This window comes from Sinocyclocheilus rhinocerous, unplaced genomic scaffold, assembly GCF_001515625.1.
Source record: "Sinocyclocheilus rhinocerous isolate Xijiao unplaced genomic scaffold, SAMN03320098_v1.1 scaffold1183, whole genome shotgun sequence".
Classification (NCBI taxonomy): Eukaryota; Metazoa; Chordata; class Actinopteri; order Cypriniformes; family Cyprinidae; genus Sinocyclocheilus; species Sinocyclocheilus rhinocerous.
In genome coordinates, this window is record NW_015625028.1 from 137,746 (window position 1) to 157,378 (window position 19,633).

The 19,633-nt window shown below is 37.3% G+C and overlaps 3 protein-coding genes and 1 non-coding gene across 4 annotated transcripts in view; 2 read left to right on the forward strand and 2 right to left on the reverse strand.

Moving 5' to 3' along the window:
- nit1 (nitrilase 1) overlaps nt 1-813 on the reverse strand; it is a 7,031-nt gene extending 6,218 nt beyond the window's left edge. The window contains exons 1-2 of the mRNA XM_016562519.1: nt 539-813; nt 360-463 (exon numbers count right to left, since the gene is read on the reverse strand). Of these exons, the coding sequence (XP_016418005.1) occupies nt 360-463; nt 539-774 (340 nt within the window). The 5' untranslated portion in view covers nt 775-813. The remainder of the gene's footprint in view (nt 1-359; nt 464-538) is intronic.
- Nucleotides 1-2,403, forward strand: part of pfdn2 (prefoldin subunit 2) — a 3,823-nt gene extending 1,420 nt beyond the window's left edge. The window contains 2 exon segments of the mRNA XM_016562528.1: nt 1,445-1,580; nt 1,660-2,403. Of these exon segments, the coding sequence (XP_016418014.1) occupies nt 1,445-1,580; nt 1,660-1,848 (325 nt within the window). The 3' untranslated portion in view covers nt 1,849-2,403.
- A 1,612-nt stretch (nt 2,404-4,015) lies between these two features.
- trnas-gcu (transfer RNA serine (anticodon GCU)) lies at nt 4,016-4,097 on the reverse strand. Its single transcript has one exon. It is a non-coding gene; the product is annotated as a tRNA-Ser (tRNA).
- Nucleotides 4,098-4,461: 364 nt separating this feature from the next.
- On the forward strand, nt 4,462-8,852 carry b4gat1 (beta-1,4-glucuronyltransferase 1). The gene is made up of 2 exons (XM_016562511.1): nt 4,462-5,679; nt 8,187-8,852. Exons 1-2 carry the CDS (start codon nt 4,576-4,578, stop codon nt 8,376-8,378), a joined length of 1,296 nt encoding a protein of 431 aa, XP_016417997.1. The 5' UTR covers nt 4,462-4,575; the 3' UTR covers nt 8,379-8,852.
- Nucleotides 8,853-19,633: the final 10,781 nt, after the last annotated feature.

Genomic DNA, 19,633 nt, shown 5'->3' on the forward strand with positions numbered 1-19,633 from the left:
GAACCACAACTGTTTCTGAGGAACTACATTGTTTGGTGGAAGAATGCTGTTTTTATTAATATCATTACACTTTATTTGCTCGGTTTTATTTTGTGAAACCGTACTACGTATATGGAATAACCGTTTTATAAAAGCAATGAGCCCCATGAAGCCGTGGTTTACAGTCAATTTATAACAGCTAAGGGGGTTTTAGGCACTCCGCTTTGCGTCGTTAGCTGTTATAAATTCACTGTAAACCACGGCTTCTTGGGGCTTATTGCTTTATTAACAAACAGAAAATTACCAAAAAAATAAACATGTACAATGCACAGTGCAAAAATGACCCAAAACTGAGATTCACCCATAGTAAGACTATGTACCTTGTCCATTCATGATAATATGGCTGTTATAAATCCGCCGGTCTGTTTTCCAGTCGTGTCCTCTCTCATGAAACCCACCCAGAGACAGCCACAAGTCCAGCTTCCTTAAACACACACACACAAACACCTCCTGAGCAATCAGATGTCGTCAGTCGCTGTAGCAGTGCTCCGTATCGTACCTGGCCAGGTGTGAGTAACGGCTGACGATGTCCCCGTCCAGACTCTCGGACAGCTGCAGCGTCTCCTCGCGGTTTGAGCCGATGTAATCGAAGCCCTCCGGCAGGAACACCATACAGGCCCCGCCCTCTTTGGCCTGCTCCACCAATCGCGTGCAAGCGCTGAAGTTGGCCTCTTTGTCAGGGGTGGCGGTCATCTGACAAACAGCCGCCACAGGAAGTGATGACGACGACGTCATCCTGACAAACAAATGAAGAATGTGCCTATGTTTCTATGAGCATCTCCAGAGGAGATCTGACAGTCATTTCAGGTGCATTTCATTTGAGAAAACTATCCTCAGATACACACAGAAACTCAAAGCTCTAAACTACAACCCGCCAAAATAAAAGTTTGTTTTAACTGTTTAATTACAACAGTGCAATAGAATCTACTTCTCAAAGTTATAATAATAATACAATTTATTAAAACGCACAGAAACGCAAAGGTCTTCACTACAACCCGCCAAAATAAAAGTTTGGTTTAACTTGAAGAAATTATGACAGAAATATATTGCTATTGTAGAGTAGAAAGTACATCTCAACGTAATACTATTGATGAAATATTATTTATTGTTTATTAAAACTATTTTAAAACTTGAAACTTAAAAAAAAAAATTTTTTTAAGAATTTCACACAATTTCATAATTATTCATCCATGTTTTAATTGAATCAGTAAACCTCTATTGTGCAGCACTGTGTTTGCCAAAAAGATAAAAGGACTTGATCAAATTGCATTTTAAAAGATTAATTAAATTGTTAAAGTTTAATGCATTCATTTTTGTACCAGTACTTTTGATAATATATTTCTATTCATTTATGAAACACAGAATCCAGAAAAAAATATAGAAATAAATGATGCATAATCTATAGTTCTCTATAATCTATATATATTATAGAGCTAAAGGAAGTCGATCCGACACGGAAGTGCTTTCGTTTAGTTGGCGGTGTGCTGGTGGAGAGGACCGTCAAAGAAGTCCTGCCTGCGTTGGAAAACAATAAAGAACAGGTGCGACTCTGCTGCTGGATTCACAAACGTTTGCTCGTCATAAACGATGCATTATTACCGCTTCTCTCTTTCCAATCAGATCACGAAGATCGTGGAGTCGCTTAACTCACAGATGCAGGCGAAAGGGCGGGAGCTGACGGAGTACCGCGAGCGCTACAACATCCGATTAGTCGGAGAGGACGACAAACAGGGCAAAGCGGACGCCAGTCAAGCCAAAGAGAGCGAAGGAGGAGGCTCGAAAGGTGGCGCCGGAGTGCTCGTCTCCTAGTGGATTTTTCTTTAAACGCTGGTTAGAAATCGTTGGCGCGTTAATATTTGCGGAGAGACTGAGTTGGCATGTTTCTATTAAGTCTTACAGGTGCCAGTCATAAAACACGAAAGAGAGTGAAAGTCTCGGTTTTCATGCACACAGCTCACAACAACACCTTTCCTATCCGAACATTTACAACCGTTCACATTAGCCAGTGTGATTTCAACTAAATAGTTTTCCATTGTTTGCTTTTCAGTCCAGTTTGTTACAAATAAATAGTCAGTAAACATGTTTCATGTCTAAACGGACTGCGTAAATTCACCATGCCCAAATAGTTTTTGAGGCTTGACTTTCACGTTCTTCTGCTTTGGGAAGACGTAATATTTCGTAATGGAGTGAAATGTGTCGTACGGTGGACCTCTGACTGTTGACCGCAGCTCGACTCCATCGTTTATCATGTCACGACTGTACACCTGTCGGACGAAGCCTTTTTGTTTGTTTTGTTTCTGTGGTTGTTTTGGTTATTGAATTAAAAATACAAAATTGAGCGAGATCTGTTCACAGTGTTGCGTGTTTTGTTCGTCACTAAAATCACACACTTGTTGGAGCAAAACAATAAAAAGGGTGTGCGTGTTGCTGTTCACCATTGTTAGTAAATTGTGTAAAATAAAATTATTATAATTACCAAATATTCATTTGATAATGACAAGTATAATATTAATAATGCTATAAGCCCCAAGAAGCTACAGTGAATTTATAACAGCTAAGGTGTAACGCCCCTTAGCTGTTATAAATTCACTGTAAACCACGGCTTCACAGGGATTACTGCTTTTATAAAACGGTTGTTCCATATAATGAATAATAATAATTTATGCATTTAGCAGACGCTTTTATCCAAAGCGACTTACAGTGCATTCAGGTTATACATTTTTTTACCAGTATGTACATATACATATACATATACGTAGTAAGGTTTCACAAAATAAAACAGAGCAAATAAAGTGTAATGATATTAATAAAAACAGTATTCTTCCACTAAACAATGTAGTTCCTCAGAATCAGTTGTGGTTGCAACAAAGTGGTTGCCGAGCAACAGACAAACGTAAACAAAGGTGTATGTTTGTAGAGTAATTTACAACAGCGTCGAACGTGGCTCAGCCAATCAGAATCAAGGACCTGAACTCTCTGTTTTATAATTTATTTTAAAACACGGTTTTATTATTACAATATTAATATATTTATTTTTATAGAGCTAATAATAATAATATAAAACAATTTTGCAATTATTCAAACTGGCTGTTTCTAAAAACAACTATAATTCCACATCGTTTGAGATTAATATAACATTCATAATCTTTAAATTTGAGGTTTATCGGTTTATTTATCAGTATCTTGAAGCATTGAGGTGTAAGGAACGAAAAGCCAAAATAAATAAGTTAAGGATGTCGATTTGATGTCACTAATGTATGTAGTTTTTTTAATTTGTGTTTATTTTTATTTTTTATTATTACTTACATTTTTCGCCTTATTGTTATTATTATTTTGCATCTATCAGTGTGAGTTGTCACTAAGTAAAGCATTAAAAAAATAAACAAGTTTGTTGAGCGGATACGAAATTCCGCGAAAAAGACGGCTCGCTTTACGGCAGCAACAAATGCACGTGTGCAGCCCAGAGCCATAGAAAGAGAGAGTTTTTTATTTTTTATTATTATTATTATTTTTATTAATGCTCAAAAATCAAGAATAGTACACATAGAATAATACAACCATTAACATAAAAATAATAACAAAAAATAAAGTAGAAACAAACAAACAAAAAAAAGAACAGGGAAAAAAACAAGGAAAAGGGGGTTGTTAGTTGCGTCACCGGAAGTCCAAAACGCTCGATCGTCACGTGATTCACGTAGACCTCAAATAGTTCCAGGAAGTTCATAGCGCTCTACGGCTCTGGTGCAGCCTATATTTACGACAATGAATTTCACACACTTAACTGTAGGGGGCTCCAAAGTCTGAAAAATACACAAAACTATACAGTATATATATCGGTCATTGTGTATTATAATATCATGTTTAAAAAATATTATTATTACTATATTATATTATTTAAAACAAAACATTAGTATAGTGCAAAAGCTCCAGGACTTCTCTTTTTAACCAAGCTAAAATTTAAGTCAAAAACGGCTTCCGACGAGGATGGGATTCGAACCCACGCGTGCAGAGCACAATGGATTAGCAGTCCATCGCCTTAACCACTCGGCCACCTCGTCTGATGCGCCACTCTGATACGTGATCGTTTTGACTCCATACAAAGTCACTTATAGGTAATAATACACCTAAGTTTTCGTGTGTAGAGAATGTTTACTGATAGTTCGTCTTTCTGTTACTGAGAAGAAGTGTTTATGGAGTCGAAACAGTCACACGCACGGTGAGCCGAGCCCGTTCTAGGGAGTTTACGGTAACCGGAACGGTAAACAAATATGCGCCGCCACCACGCACAGTGCGTGCTGTACGCGAACCCGTTTCTCTCTCTGCGTGTGTCTTTTCAACGCATACATCCAAACATGCAAGTCGATTCCCGTTTAAACTGACCTGCACTACTACATCTCGCTGCAATGCAGATCAATGCAATGTCTGCTGCATGCATGAGGGCTGCATAGCTAGATAGCTGGCTAACCCTAGCTGATCTGTGTGAGCACTCTTTGAGAACGTTTCATTGACATTAAACAAAAGCTACCAGTAATTGTAATGCATTTCTCTAAAAAATGCTCGGTGTTTAAGGTGGTGCTCAGTGCCCTTCTCATTGTTGCACTGTTGCAGCTTTTATATCTGTCTTTCCTCTCAAAATTGCACGGCAAACAGCAGCGCTACAAGTATTCGGAGCTCTTCGGCTCCAAAAAGACAGCAAACCAAGGAGAGAAGAACCCCAGGCGGGAACATCTCAGGTACTCTTTATCCACAGGTGGGATCTTCGATGGGAGCGGACAGTACCGCGTGTATAAAAACCTAATCAAAAGCGACTTCTCGACCAATCAGAAGCCAGGAGCGGATCCCAGATCGCACCACCTGGCTTTGGCCACGCATACGACTATCAACAACCTTCACCATTTGAGCTCTTTGTTGGAGCGCTGGCAGAATCCTCTATCCGTCGCGATATTCGCCAACGGCCAAGATGTCAAGTTCGCCACGGCGTTCGTTTACGCCCTCAGCATTTTCTGCCCACAGGTTCAAGCGTTGGTGGACTTCCATCTGGTTTGCCACTCAGGTGAAATGGCCAGTTTTCCAGACCAGGATCGAGAGCATTTTGCCGGTCTGGAGGAGATGGGCTGCTCCGGCATCTTCGCCAAGCTCAAATCCCACCGAGACAAGTATAAGAACTACGCCATCGGCAGCAATGTCTCGTACCCCAACAACCTTCTCCGCAACGTGGCCCGCAGCGGCACAGACGCCGCCTACATCCTGGTCATCGATATCGACATGATACCCAGTGCCAATCTGCACCACCAGTTCGTGACCATGCTGATGAGGCGCGAACCGGCCGCGGACGAGGTCCTCGTGCTTCCCGCGTTCGAGATCAGGCACACTCGTAAGATGCCCGCGACCAAGTCGGAGCTGGTGCAGCTCTATCAGGTTGGCGAGGTGCGGCCGTTCTACGATGAACTTTGCCCTCGCTGTCAAGCTCCCACTAACTACTCACAGTGGGTCAACCTGGCCAGCAAGAGCTCTGGGCCGCTGGAGGTGGCGTACACCATAAACTGGGCCGATCCGTGGGAGCCTTTCTACATCGGTGCTCGAACGGTTTCTCTCTATGATGAGAACTTCAGGCAGTACGGCTTCAACCGCATCAGTCAGGTGAGTCGATGGAGAGGTGGACTCGAGCAGGAAGAATACACACAACTAAATTAGCCAAATAAAAAAAATCATCCAATATTTAATAATTTATTATATTTTAATAATATTAACACACACACACACACACATACACACACACACATATATATACATGCAATAAAAATGTATATTGTAATATAATATTCTAAATATATTATAATATTTAGAATATACTCATTATAGTATTTTTAATTATTGTATATAAATATTCAATAATGAATATTAAAATTAATATAATATCCTAAACATATTATACAATGTATTCAGAACGTCGTATATGTAATATAATAATTAATATAATTTTAATGTTTTATTTTACATGCTATATATAATATTAATTATTATTATAAGAGATAATACTATTAATTATAGAATTAATAAATTAAAATTAAAACCACGATAACGATATATCGCGATATCCATTGAAGTGCACCGATTATCGGGGGATCACGGTAACGATATATCGTGATATCTATTGAAGTGCACAGATTATCGGGGGATCGCGGTAACGATATATCGCAATATCTATAGAAGTCTTATAGGAGTAATTGTTCTATAGAAGTCTATATATGGGAGTAGTTGTTCTATAAAAGTCTATATATGGGAGTAGTTGTTAAAGATGTTTAGACGAGCCCTTCATAAAGCAAACAAAAAGCCCTGCAAATTAATAAAAGAACAGGTTATAAAGACACTTCATATTTAATAGTATTTGATGATTTGTTAATTGCATTTAATATATTATAATTTCAATGAAACATTTGCATTGGGTCTTTATTTATGCATAATTTGGCCTAAGTTTTTGTTGCATTTATGACCACGTTATGACCAGCAGGCATCACCAGCGTGTGGCGTTTTGAGTGATTCGAATCAGTGAATCATTTTGCGAAGCTAATGGTTCAATTGATTTAAAGCTTTTTTTACCCCAAACTCGAATTATAGTGTCAATCGAGTTTTGAAATAACTTCTTTCTGTGAACTGATGAGGCTTCTGTACAGTATTCTACACAGTGCTAAAGACTATGTCGATTAGCATTGCATTATAAATAAACATTATCCTTATGAAAAATGCCAGAGATGACTTGAACACAGAAAAAACATATACTGTTGTAATCGTGTGTCAATTCTCTTCACGTTTCATCAGTCAAACATTTCTTTCTGCATTTTATTCAGCTACAGCGAAAGTCATTTGTTTTATTACTCCTATGAGTCTCCCTCGTGAACTTCCTGTGCAATGGCGCCCTCTGGTGTCGGGTATGAATGAAACAAATTACACGTGAGAGTTTAGTGCTGTGTACTTTTTGAAATATCATGGTTGTCGCTAATACCGGTATATCACGACACCCCTAATTAACACAATAGCGATATTTCGTTTTTTAAATAACACTATTATCGTCAATATCGGTATATGGCGACACCCCTAATGGCAACTGTGTTTCCCACCGGCGATGGCCATTACTAACCGCATAATGCGCCATGCCAAACCAGAGATTGCCTTACTATTGGGAGATACGAGGGTCTGTATTACTTACTATTGGAGAAAGCGTAACGGTCAACTTGGATCACGTGTGCCTTAATAACCAATCACATTACAGCCTTGACGTCACTGAATTTGTGCGACACTCACTCGCCGTTTACGCCGTAAGCTGAATCTCACCTGTCGCAAAAAGTCAGTGACTTCTCTTATAAAACGTCATTTTTTTCGGTGTAAACTCTAAAAATAGTTCTGTCATGACAACTCTCGGAGGGATTAGCATGGTAATGTACATGACAATGTTAATGTATTTGGTCTTGGCGGAATAGATCTGCTACGCTGCTGCGGCAGAGCAAGTACCGAGACTTGCTACAGCCAATACATCCACAACATGCTGCTGTGAGCATGTAAGAAATACTGCTGCTGCACACATAACATACCCGAAATAACCCCCATATAGCATACCTGTTTATTCAGCGTAGTGAAGCCTCTCCTCCGTTGACATCCGTTAATAAAAAACGACCTGGTCTCCTTTCCCACATACTGCGGAAGCGTTAGCATTAGCCGTTATGCTTTTTTGGCTAAAGGTTGCAGACTTGCCTTCTAGTGGTTTTGGCCACGCTGCCAGAATGGTCAAAGAGTGGTTTGAGGAAGATGGCAGTGAATTTCTGATAATGCTTTGGCCTCCAAATTCACCCAGTCAAACATTTGCGGTTTGACTTGGAAAAGCCAAGTGGACGCCACCTCGTCAAATCAATGCCTCGCCACATGGCTCCTTTTTTTGGGCCTACAGTTTATCAAGTAGGTGGTCATAATGTAATGGCTCATCAGTGTATATATGTATTCCAAAAATACTAATCAGTATTTTGGATAGTGTGAATGGAAAGTGGACTGAGATCTGGTGTGAATTGAAAAACTTCTCATGGTGCAAAATATTTATTTTCGTTATTCGTTCATTTGCTTAGTTACCTTCTGACTGACTTCTCTCTTCTCTTTAGGCCTGTGAGCTTCACATCGCCGGTTACCGGTTCTCTGTGGTGAGCAATGCGTTTGTGGTGCACAAAGGGTTCAAGGTCCAGGGAGAGTTTCACAGCAGAAAGGACGAGGAGAACCGGAAGAACCGCATCCTCTTCCGCAGCTTCAAGGAGAGCCTGAAGGCCAAGTATCCCAACTCGCCTCGCCACTGCTGAGAAAACAGACGGTGATGAGAGAGATCACGTCTAACCCTGACCAACATCTTCCAGACTTTATGTGCGAATCATAGATGCACAAAACTGAAGCGAAGAACCGGTTTGTATCTCCACTCATTTCAAAACCTGAAAAACTGCAGTCAAAGGAGATGTACTTGAATGCTCATTATTTTATCTACAAGCTGAAGACATGATCCTTCATGCTTTTAATGAGAGAAACTTAATAAAGATGGTCTTTTTTTATTTATCATTTTTGTTTTCAGTACATTTGTGAATCCTTTGGGTTTTGAGGGCAAGATACAAATGTCTTCAAAGGTAACTTATTTATTTATTAGATTTTTTATGCTATTTTCCATCTCACTTTTCTGAGGTTTTCACTGCATTTTAATTTATTTTTTCACTTCCCCCCCCCAAATTGAAGGCAAGACACCCCGAGTGAAATTTACTATATTATCATACTTTTCTAGTTAACTGATTATGTTAAGAAATGCATTTTTTTTTTTCAATTTTATATTACATGTTTTCTGAAAAGGTACGTTTAAATACGCAAAGTAGTCATTATGTAATTAAATATGCACACGTTTGCATAAATTTCCAGAGTGGAAATCTGAACAATGGATAAAGCCAGGTTCAATATTGCTTCATTTTGTTGACTTGTTAGCGTCAAATGGTTTTACAGATTTTGATATTCCTCTTTTTATATCACTAAAAAAAATGTGTTTAGGAATAAAATGTATAAAACCAGGTGTATGATAAATGAACAAACCCATCTGTGAAAACCTTCAGAATATAGCTGGGAATAAACCTCTTAAGTTTGTTGTATAGATGTTCTGCTGAAGTAGAGAAAAAAACTCATTTTGAGAAAAAGGCCTTAAAAGACATGTATTGTAACTGAGATCTTCAGACACAAATAGATAAATTGCAATAAAATCCAAAAGCATATTTTAAAAGCATATTCTAAACATCCAAAAGCATATTCGGATGTTTTCTTTGAAAAGCCAAACAGCCCAAAATCTCAAAACTGACCAGTGCATGAAAAAACCCTGTTTAAGCCTGTAGTGTCTTGCCTTAATCTGAGAAATGTTTTGCCTGCTAAGCAGTAGCTGATTACTGATGGTTCGTATTAAAGTACAATGAGTACATAAGAAATGTGGTGCAGCTGTATCTCATGTAGTGACTGTAACGCTACACGTGTTTGAGTTACTGACCAGACGAGGTCTCGTAAAGACTCAGAGATTCGTTGTAAAGCTATTAACATATTAAGGTCGATAGGCCACCTTTATGCTAATAAAGACTCTAAAGACGCTCAAAGAGCCTGATGATATTATACAAACGGGGAGTGGTGTCTGAAAATCATATTAGTGTTTTAATTATACTGTGGATTAGGGGTAGATGACAATTAAGCAACATTAGATTAATGCAGGAATGTACAGGTTTTAGTGTGCAGATGATTCGACTGAACAAGCAATACTGCGTATGTCAGATATTTACATCAACTGTAAAAGATACGTAGTGTTTAGCACTGAATGGGGCTTATATATCGTCCATTGTTTTGAAAAAAAAAAACCGTTTTCTTTTACTTGATAAGATTTTTTGCCTGATGTTGGAAGAGTGTGTTTTTTACATTAGTTTCCAGTAATATTATTTTGCTAATTAATTTTGGTCAAAATACTGTTTTGGTTATTTAACCGTGTTTACCCTGATAGTGTTGTGTAGTAATGGAAGCATGAATGTTGTGACACTGGAAAAACACTGTCAATCCTGAAACCCTATTTTTGAAACTGAAGGAAAAAGAAAAAAAACGATTTAAAGTGTTTTATAAAATTGTGACATAACAATGTGAACATGTAATTCTTTGATTACACATGAACTAACACTGTTATTGTTGAATGGTGAACGAGATCTTTTGTTATTATTAATATTGACGTGTTTCACTCTAAAAAATGCTGGGTTGTTTCAACCCAACTTTGGGTCAAATATGGACTAACCCAACTTTTGGGTTAAAAATGTAATGTAAAAATGTAACCCAACGGTTAGGTTAGTCCATATTTGACCCAAAGTTGGGTTGAAACAACCCAGCATTTTTTTTTGAGTGTTGTTTTGTATCTGGTTACAAATATCTACAACATTTGTGTTCTTTAAGTTTCTCTCTCTCAGTCTAAATTCTATAGCAGATGAATTATTACACATGATCCTTCTCTGAAAATACATTACTGATAGATGTCTGCTGATTTTAAGATCAGTACTTTTCAACCGGTTGTACACTCTAAAAAATGCTGGGTTAAATATAACCCAGCATTTTTTAGAGCGTATTCTAGGGCGGCTATTGGGTTGTTTTGACCCAGCGGTTGGGTTGTTTTGAACCCAACCGCTTCAAAACAACCCAACCGCTGGGTCAAAACAACCCAACCGCTGGGTCAAAACAACCCAATAGCTGGGTCAAAACAACCCTGTCCCTTTTTAACCCAGCGCTGGATTATATTTAACCCAGCATTTTTTAGAGCGTATTCTAGGGCGATTGACTGCAAGGAAAACTAAAATGTGATTAACAATATAGCTGTGCATAGTTAAGATAATTAAATAGACATATCGTCTTTTATAAAGGAGGAGAAAACACAATATATTTTTTTGTTTGTTTGTTGGTGTCAAGACCGTGCATCCAGTCAAACTCAATGGCATTTTGGCACAAACGCATCTGTCACTTGGCAGAAACGAGTGAAATTAGGCAGATGCATTTGTGCCAAAATACTATAGAGTTTGATTGGATGCACTGTATAATTTCACTAGATGAACATGAAAATGCAGTCATCATCGCAGATCATTAACAAAATTACGTGAGAAACAGAGCTACCATCTGGACTGTGTTTTACACACTGAATTGTAAGTTGAGAGACATTATGAAACCACTGTGTTATTTTGTGTATTGTGGGTCTAAATAGTAATATATGTGACCCTGGAGCACAAAACCAATTTTTGTAAGTGTCAATTTTTCGAAATTGGGATGTATACATCATCTGAAAGCTGAATAAATAAGCTTTCCATTGATGTATGGTTTGTTAGGATAGGACAATATTTGGCCGAGATACAACTATTAGAAAATCTGGAATCTGAGGGTGCAAAAAAATCAAAATATTGAGAAAATCATCTTTAAAGTTGTCCAAATGAAGTTCTTAGCAATGCATATTACTAATCAAAAATTAAGTTTTGATATATTTACAGTAGGAAATTTACAAAATATCTACATGGAACATGATCTTTACTTAATATCCTAATGATTTTTGGCATAAAAGAAAAATCTATAATTTTGACCCATACAATGTATTTTTGGCTATTGCTACAAATATACCCCAGCGACTTAAGACTGCTTTTGTGCTCCAGGGTCACAGATTTTATGAATGCTTAATTTTAAGGACACTTTTGTTGTATTTCTGAAGTAAAAGAGTTTAGGTACTTTGTTGATGTAAAATCTGGGTGCTAAAGCAAAAACCAGTTGGCAACCGCTGTTGTAGATCAAAGCCACAAAATAGGCAAACTGACAACAACAACAAAAAAAAGTTGCATTTTTCTTTCAGTTGCATGTATTTTTTAAATAAAATTGACTACACTTTGACCCCTTTGCTTATTTTGCAACGCGGACGTTCACTATTTTCTGTGAATGTGCCAGAATTCTGATTCATTTGCTGCTATTACAAGAAAGAACAACAAAGTGCAGCAAACAGTGAAATTATTTGTGCTACAAATCATTGTATTTATAATTAAGAAAATACATTAAAATATTATAAGGAATAACAGTTTGCAGTATTAAGCAGCATAACAAGCTATTTTGAACAAAAATAAATACTGGAAGCAAATGACACAGGAAGTCGCGCACATTCACGTAAAAAAATTAAAAACAAGGCGCATTACATAGACGTACTGTGCAAAAGTCTTAGGCCATTAGTATTTTCACCAACAAAAAATGGGTTTAAGCCAGTTAATTCTATCTTTTGCTGTAGTGTGTCAGTAGGAAACATCAGTTTACATTTCCAAACACAAAGCTTTTGCCATTAATTGTAATAATCCAGTGAGATTTCTGACAGCAGCCAGTGCTGCACACACAGATCTGATCTCAGCATCATCATCCAGTCCGTCTGCGATTACATGAAGAAACAGAACAAACTCAGACAGACTCAGTCCAGAAGAACTGTGGCAACGTCTCCAAAACACTTCCTGCAAAGCTACCTGAAAAACTATGTGCAAGTGTACCTCAGACAAAAGCTGTTTTAAACGCAACGGATGCTCACACCAAATGCTGATTTGATTTCATTAATAGAAGTTAATTGATAAATAAAATATTTTTGAAAGCATCCTCACTTCACAGCATTTTTACACAAGTGCCTAAAACGTTTCACATCTTTGCAGGAAGGTTTCTTCAAGTGTTTTGGAGACGTTGCCACAGTTCTTCTGGACTGAGTCTGTCTGAGTTTGTTCTATTTCTTCATGTAATCGCAGACGGACTGGATGATGATGGTCAGATCAGATCTGTGTGTGCAGCACTGGTTGTCTTCAGACTCCTTGTGCAAACACAAATCTCACTGGATTATTACAATTAATGGCAAAATGAATGTTTGGAAATGTAAACTGATATTTCCTACTGACACACTACAGCAAACGATAGAAATAACGGACTTAAAACCATTTTTTGTTGGTAAAAATATTAATGGCCTAAGTCAGTGGTTCCCAGCACTGGTCCTGGAGGCACCCCAACACTGCACATTTTGCATGTCTCCTTTCTCTGACACACTAATTTCAGGTCTTGGAGTCTCTACTAATGAGCTGATGACCTGAATCAGGTGTGTTTGATCAAGGAGACATGCAAAACGTGCAGTGTTGGGGTGCCTCCAGGACCAGGGTTGGGAACCACTGGCCTTAGTATATGTGAGTTTATTAGTCTTTGAAGCCTACGCTGATAAACGTCCGAGTGTCGTTGCAGAGGGGAACCAGTAGGGGGCGCGAAGTGTGAGTTTCATGTGTAACCGCGTCCAAACCCTCATGTTCCAGATCACCTGTGCGATGCATGTTAGTTGTGTTTTACCTGAAACTACTTGCATTACAGCGACTGAATTAGTGTCTGTGTGTCTGTGTCACAAGCTTTAGCTCTGATTAGATCAGTCTTGAGTCTGGCAGATTGGCGCGTTTATGCACAACAGTAAGCCCGCGCTGAGGAGAGCGCAAACAAACTCTTTATTTCGGTTCAGCTCAGTTGCTAAACGTGAATAAACAGCCACAGAACTAAACTATTCTAGATTATTTTGTTTTATTTAATTATTTAATAATTCAATTCTTATTATAAAGACACAAACGTAGCTGGAGAGACGAACTGCACTAAAGTGAAATACTGACACCAGCTGACAGGGAACGTTCTCTCAAAGTTATGTGGTCTTTATTAGGAAAATATCACTTATATATCGTTCATATAATTTTTTTTTTCTGAAACAGTAGTTGGATTTTTTTATTATGTTAGCCTACTACTTGTTTCAGAACGTTCAGAGAACATCCAAAAGTATAATGTTCCCATAATTATGAAAATGATCAAATGAAATATTCCTTTAAAGTTAATTTAAAAATATATATTTTTTTAAATGGACATTCTGAACGTTCAGAGAACATTCAGACACAATTTTAATAACTTAATGGGAACGTTAGCAAAATGTTCTTAGAACATATTTTTGTTGGCTGGGAACAACAGTTCTACATTCACAAATTACAATGTTTATGCTGATATCACAGTTCTTTTTGGAACTTCGCAGAGCATGATGGCATGTTTATATCATGTTGGAATTACTGTAATTATGAGACAGTTTAGAAATTCTATTTGGAATGTTCACACTGTTTGGTCAGAAATATTCAGTTGCTATGGTAACACTCAGGATGCCCAAATGAATCAGAGTTCACCAGTGTTTTTGTCATGTTTTATTTCATATCAAATTGAAAGCATTCTGCATTGTTAAGACTTTTAACAAGAATAAAACTATAGGGCTATATATCCAGTTAACAGTGTTTGAAAAAGCTGCCATTTTGGATGTTTATACAGTTTAACAATGACGTGTCTTACTAGTGCAGAGCTCACAATTACAGTGATTCCAACATGATGTGAATACAGATGATGATATTCAAGGCATTTCTCTGGTGCAAATTTTGAATATATATATTTTTGAATATACAGTATATATTTATATTAAACAGATTAAACTGTATTGTGGCATGGCATAAAGTGCATTGGCATAAATGCACTTAGAATGGAAGTTAATGCTGCAATCATTCTACATTTGCACCACTGACTTCCATTATAAGTCTTTAAATTTAAACAGATTTATGTTAAATAATTGTATTACTGGAGAAAGAATCATTATGCATAGAGGACTCGTATTTTAGCTGGAAGCAACAGTTTGACATTAAAATGTTTTAATGATGGATTTGTTTTTTACAAATGCGCAGTTTTTGGCTTCACAAAACATTAACTGATGGACTGGAGTGGTGTGGATTACTTGTGGATTATTGTGATGTTTTTATCAGCTGTTTGGACTCTCATTCTGACGGCACCCATTCACTGCAGAGCATCCACTGCTGAGCAAGTGATGCAATGCTACATTTCTCCACATCTGAATAAACAAGCCTGAGGGTGAGAACATTTTCAACAAATTTTCATTTATGGGTGAACCGTTCCTTAAATCCAAGTCATTTACAGAACAATTCACTGTTACTTAAATGTTGTCTCTGAAAAGTATACCGTCCTTCATCTCTGCTAGTACATTCCTGTATTGAGCCTCTTGTTGCAGAAGGCATGATGGGTGAGGGGTTGGTGTGGATAAGATGTTTTATTAAGCAGGTTTGGTGAGGTAAGGTGGGGCTTATCCCAGCAGCTTTGGGGAGCAAGGCTTATTTGGGTCATAGAGCTTTATGACACAAGCAATTAGCAGCAGCGCTAGCAGGAGGGAGGCAGACCTGAGATTAGCCGCCCTGAGCCGGGAGAGAAGGGCAGGCGCTCCCCGTGCGGCTCGGACAGCTGGGCCTCGTGAGGGGGTTTGGGCCCAGCATCTCCGTCCGGTTGACCGACTTGTTTCTCATCTCACGCAAGCAACTCACGAGTGTGAGAGCAGATTTTGTTACTGACTCCAGTAAACACCGATTGGGGCGAGAGGCTGATGCCGGTCGCTGCTAGTTACAGAGCAGGCGAGTGTTGACTCTACAAAAATAAAGCCTAGTGATCAGTTGCAACAAACCCGTTTTCTTAAATTAAGGGCATTGTTGCAACCAGCTGCAGATCATTTCTGATTGACTACAAATGGACTAGTCAGTAATTATTATAAATATTAAATTACCTCTATCTATCTATCTATCTGTCCGTCCGTCCGTCCGTCCGTCCGTCCGTCCGTCCGTCCGTCCGTCCGTCCGTCCGTCTGTCTATCATCAAATATATATAACCCTAAATTGTGTATTTATACTCTATCTATCTATAATCAAATATATGTAACACTATCTATCTATCTATCTATCTATCTATCTATCTAATATATGTAAAAGTATCTATCTATCTATCTATCTATCTATATATAACCCTAAATTGTGTATTTATACTCTATCTATCTATAATCAAATATATGTAACAGTATCTATCTATCTATCTATCTATCTATCACCTCCCTTCCTGTTTGTTGATGTCGCACAACATCAGGTCCACACTACACATCTCACCTAATCAAAGGCAGCTCTGAGAGAAGGTAAGCTGTCTGTCATCAGTGGGGCAGTGAGACATGTGTGCTTGGATGCTTTGGCTGCCGGTGTTTTAAACCGATCCTGCTAATACCATGTCCATGATCATGTGTAGGGCAGCTCTAATGAAAGACGACACTAAAACAGCAGGAGTGACACAGCAGAGCAGTCCAGCAGCATTATAGCCTGCGCTTCATTGGAGTTTACACAAACACAGATGGACGCCCAGGTGCGCACTTCAGTACATGACGCAACGCTTACATGAAAACCCTTTAAAGTAGAGTTGGATCAAGTGAATGAAGAATACGGTTTTAAATGCACATAGAATGATGCAGTTGTGTTTATGACAAGACTCACCTTCATCTCTTTCTCTCACACACAGCACAAGCGACTGAGAAACTGACTGTTTCCTTTTTAAAAAAATATATGTCTGATAAAACAATACTGTCAAGAAAAAGATTAAAGAAATGTCTGATAAAGAAATTGGTCTAAACAACATACTGTAGTCTTTTTTAAAAGTTACATTTATGTTTGTGCGTGAGAGAATAGCGCTGTGTATGCCTAGAGCTGAAATTTTGAGTTGAAGTTTGACAGCTGAAGGAAACAGCAGCAAGAGAACAGTGTTTTAAGTAAAATGATTCAGAAAAGGAGAATAAAAGCAGAGGAATGAGAGAGAGAGGAGGAAGCATCATCAGAATGATGTCACTGGCAGACAGATTTAGCATATTGTGAATGATTTTTGAATATGTTATTACTGTAAGACAATGCAGATGTAGAACAGTTTAAAACCAGGGGAAAACGTACACTTAACTCTTGTGCTGAACAGAATAAAAGACTTTAACACAGTGCTGCATTCTGGACTCCTGCTTGTAGACTATAATATAAGATTGTACCTTTTAAAGAACAATTAGTTTGCTGTTCTGCGATGGACAGGTCATTGAGGGCGGGGCTTGTGAGCGGATCAGGGTGATGCTGGAAGTCACAGAGGCAGGCCTTAATGAGTATTAAAGTATTAGGTGAGAATAAGCCGTCAGGATGAGCCCTGCACGATTCCTAAACAACTCCAGTAACACCTGTTATATCATAGAATCACAGCAGATTCAAATGATTTATTCCTGAGCTCCAATAAGTCCTGCCAACCAAAGCTGCTGTTATGATCAGATATCATAGAGGTCAAGAGAAGCCAATCATAACATCCATCCATCCGTCCGTCCATCCATCCATCCATCCATCCATCCATCCATCCATCCATCCATCCATCCATCCATCCATCGTCTGTCTGTCTGTCTATCATCTATCTATCTGTCTATCTATCTATCTATCTATCTGTCTATCAATCTATCTATCTGTCTATCAATCTATCTATCTGTCTGTCTGTCGGTCTATCATCTATCTATCTATCTGTCTGTCTGTCTGTCTGTCTATCTATCATCTATCTATCTATCGTTCTATCTATCTGTCTGTCTGCCTGACTATCATCTATCTATCTATCGTTCTATCTATCTGTCTGTCTGCCTGACTATCATCTATCTATCTATCGTTCTATCTATCTATCTATCTGTCTGTCTGTCTATCTATCTTTCATCACTTTTATTGGATCTGTTTATGTGGTCATGAGTGATACTGTATATACACTGTATTTTTTCATGTTTTATTTATATATATATATATATATATATAAACAATACATAAACAATTCAAGTCTAAGTTCCCACCATGATAGAAAAACAAACATGCATGTGAGTGTGTGTGTGTGTGTGTGTGAGAGAGTATGTGTATGTATGAGTGTGTGTGTGTGTGTGTGTGTGTGTTTGTGTTTGTACTCTTCCTATTGCACTGATTGAAAAACAGTTTATCTTTTCTCCTCCACTCCACGACACACGGGGAAGTTTATTTGTGTATTTTGTTGTGGAAGGGAGGAGGGGATACGGCAACAGTGTGGCATTGATTTGCAAACGAGTTTGTAATTAGCTGTTTGCAATAGGGTATTAGTGTGTGTGTGTGTGTGTGTGTGTGTGTTTCACCCCATTTTTGTGATTGTGTGTCGCTCTTGTCTTGGGTAAATGAGGTGCTCCATGATAAGCAGATAACACTAATTAGTTCTCCACCCATTTACTTGTTAAGTGTGTTTGTGTGGATTTCTAGGCCGAGGTAATACTCCATCCCACCCGCAGCTTCTGCCCGCTGGCCGTGTTAACAGCTCATTTCAGCAGAAGTAGCCCAATTTAAGCCTAATTAATTATGCCAAGTGGGGCTCCATGGCAAAGACTGGAAATAATGTGAAGAGACACTTCATACATGAACTTGGCTTATCCGATCATAACTAAACAAAAACCAGATAATTAATAAGCATATTGTGCATATACAATTAGCATTTGATTGCTTTTGTAATTGTTTAATCTGTAATGTCTGTATTCGCAATCTGTTTGGTCTGGTTGGTTTGCAGAAAAAAACAAAAAATAATGACAGCTACAGCATTTTAATTTATGATAATTAACCTATTACCTTTTATTGATTTCAATTTAATATATGCACATTTGTAAGGTTTTGCATGTTAAATAATGTTTGGAAAAACATTCATTCAAACATTTAAAAACATTGTTTTAATTTATCATTTTATTTGATTAAATTTAGTATTTTAATATAAAAACAGAAATGACAGCTACAGTATTTTTCATTTATGATAATCCAACTATTACTTTTTATTGATATCAATTTAATATTTAAATATTTTTTTAAGGTTTTGCATATTAAAAGTAATTTTAAAAAACAATAACATTAACTTAAACATAATCAACCTTTGAATCAATTAAAAATCAGGACAATTAAATGTAATATTTCTTAAACAGCCATAATGTTTTTCTTTTAATTTTTAATTTATTATTTTTTAATTTATGTAAATGTAATATTTTAATGCTATTTAAAATATAACAAATGACAGCTACAGCATTATTAATTTATGATAATCCTTATAACTTTGAATTTATTAAAAAAAAAAATTAAATAAGTTTTGCATTTTAAAACCTCTTTTGAAAAAAAAAACAATAATATTAACTCAATCACTTTAGAACTTTTATATTAATTAAAACCAATTAAATGTAAAATGTCTAAAACAGCCATAATGTTTTACTTTTAATTTTAATTTAATTTAAATTTAATATTTTTAATATTATTTTGAAGGTTTTGCATATTTAACAATATTTAAAAAAAACAATAACATGAAACTGACACACTGAAAACAACTAAAAATTTGAATAAATCAAAGGTTCTATAAAAGTGATCATAGAACCTTTGAATTAATTCAAGTTTTAGAAGGACAATTAAATTAAAAAATGTTAAAATCAGCCATAATGCTTTACAGTTTAAAGGAGAAATGAAAACCACAGAAATGTTGGATTAAAAGCCAATTAAGAAAGTGTTTTACTCTGATCTGCTCCAGCCTCATTCACTGACTGAAGTATCGATCCATAAGTCAATAAGTGACACACACACGGACGCACGCA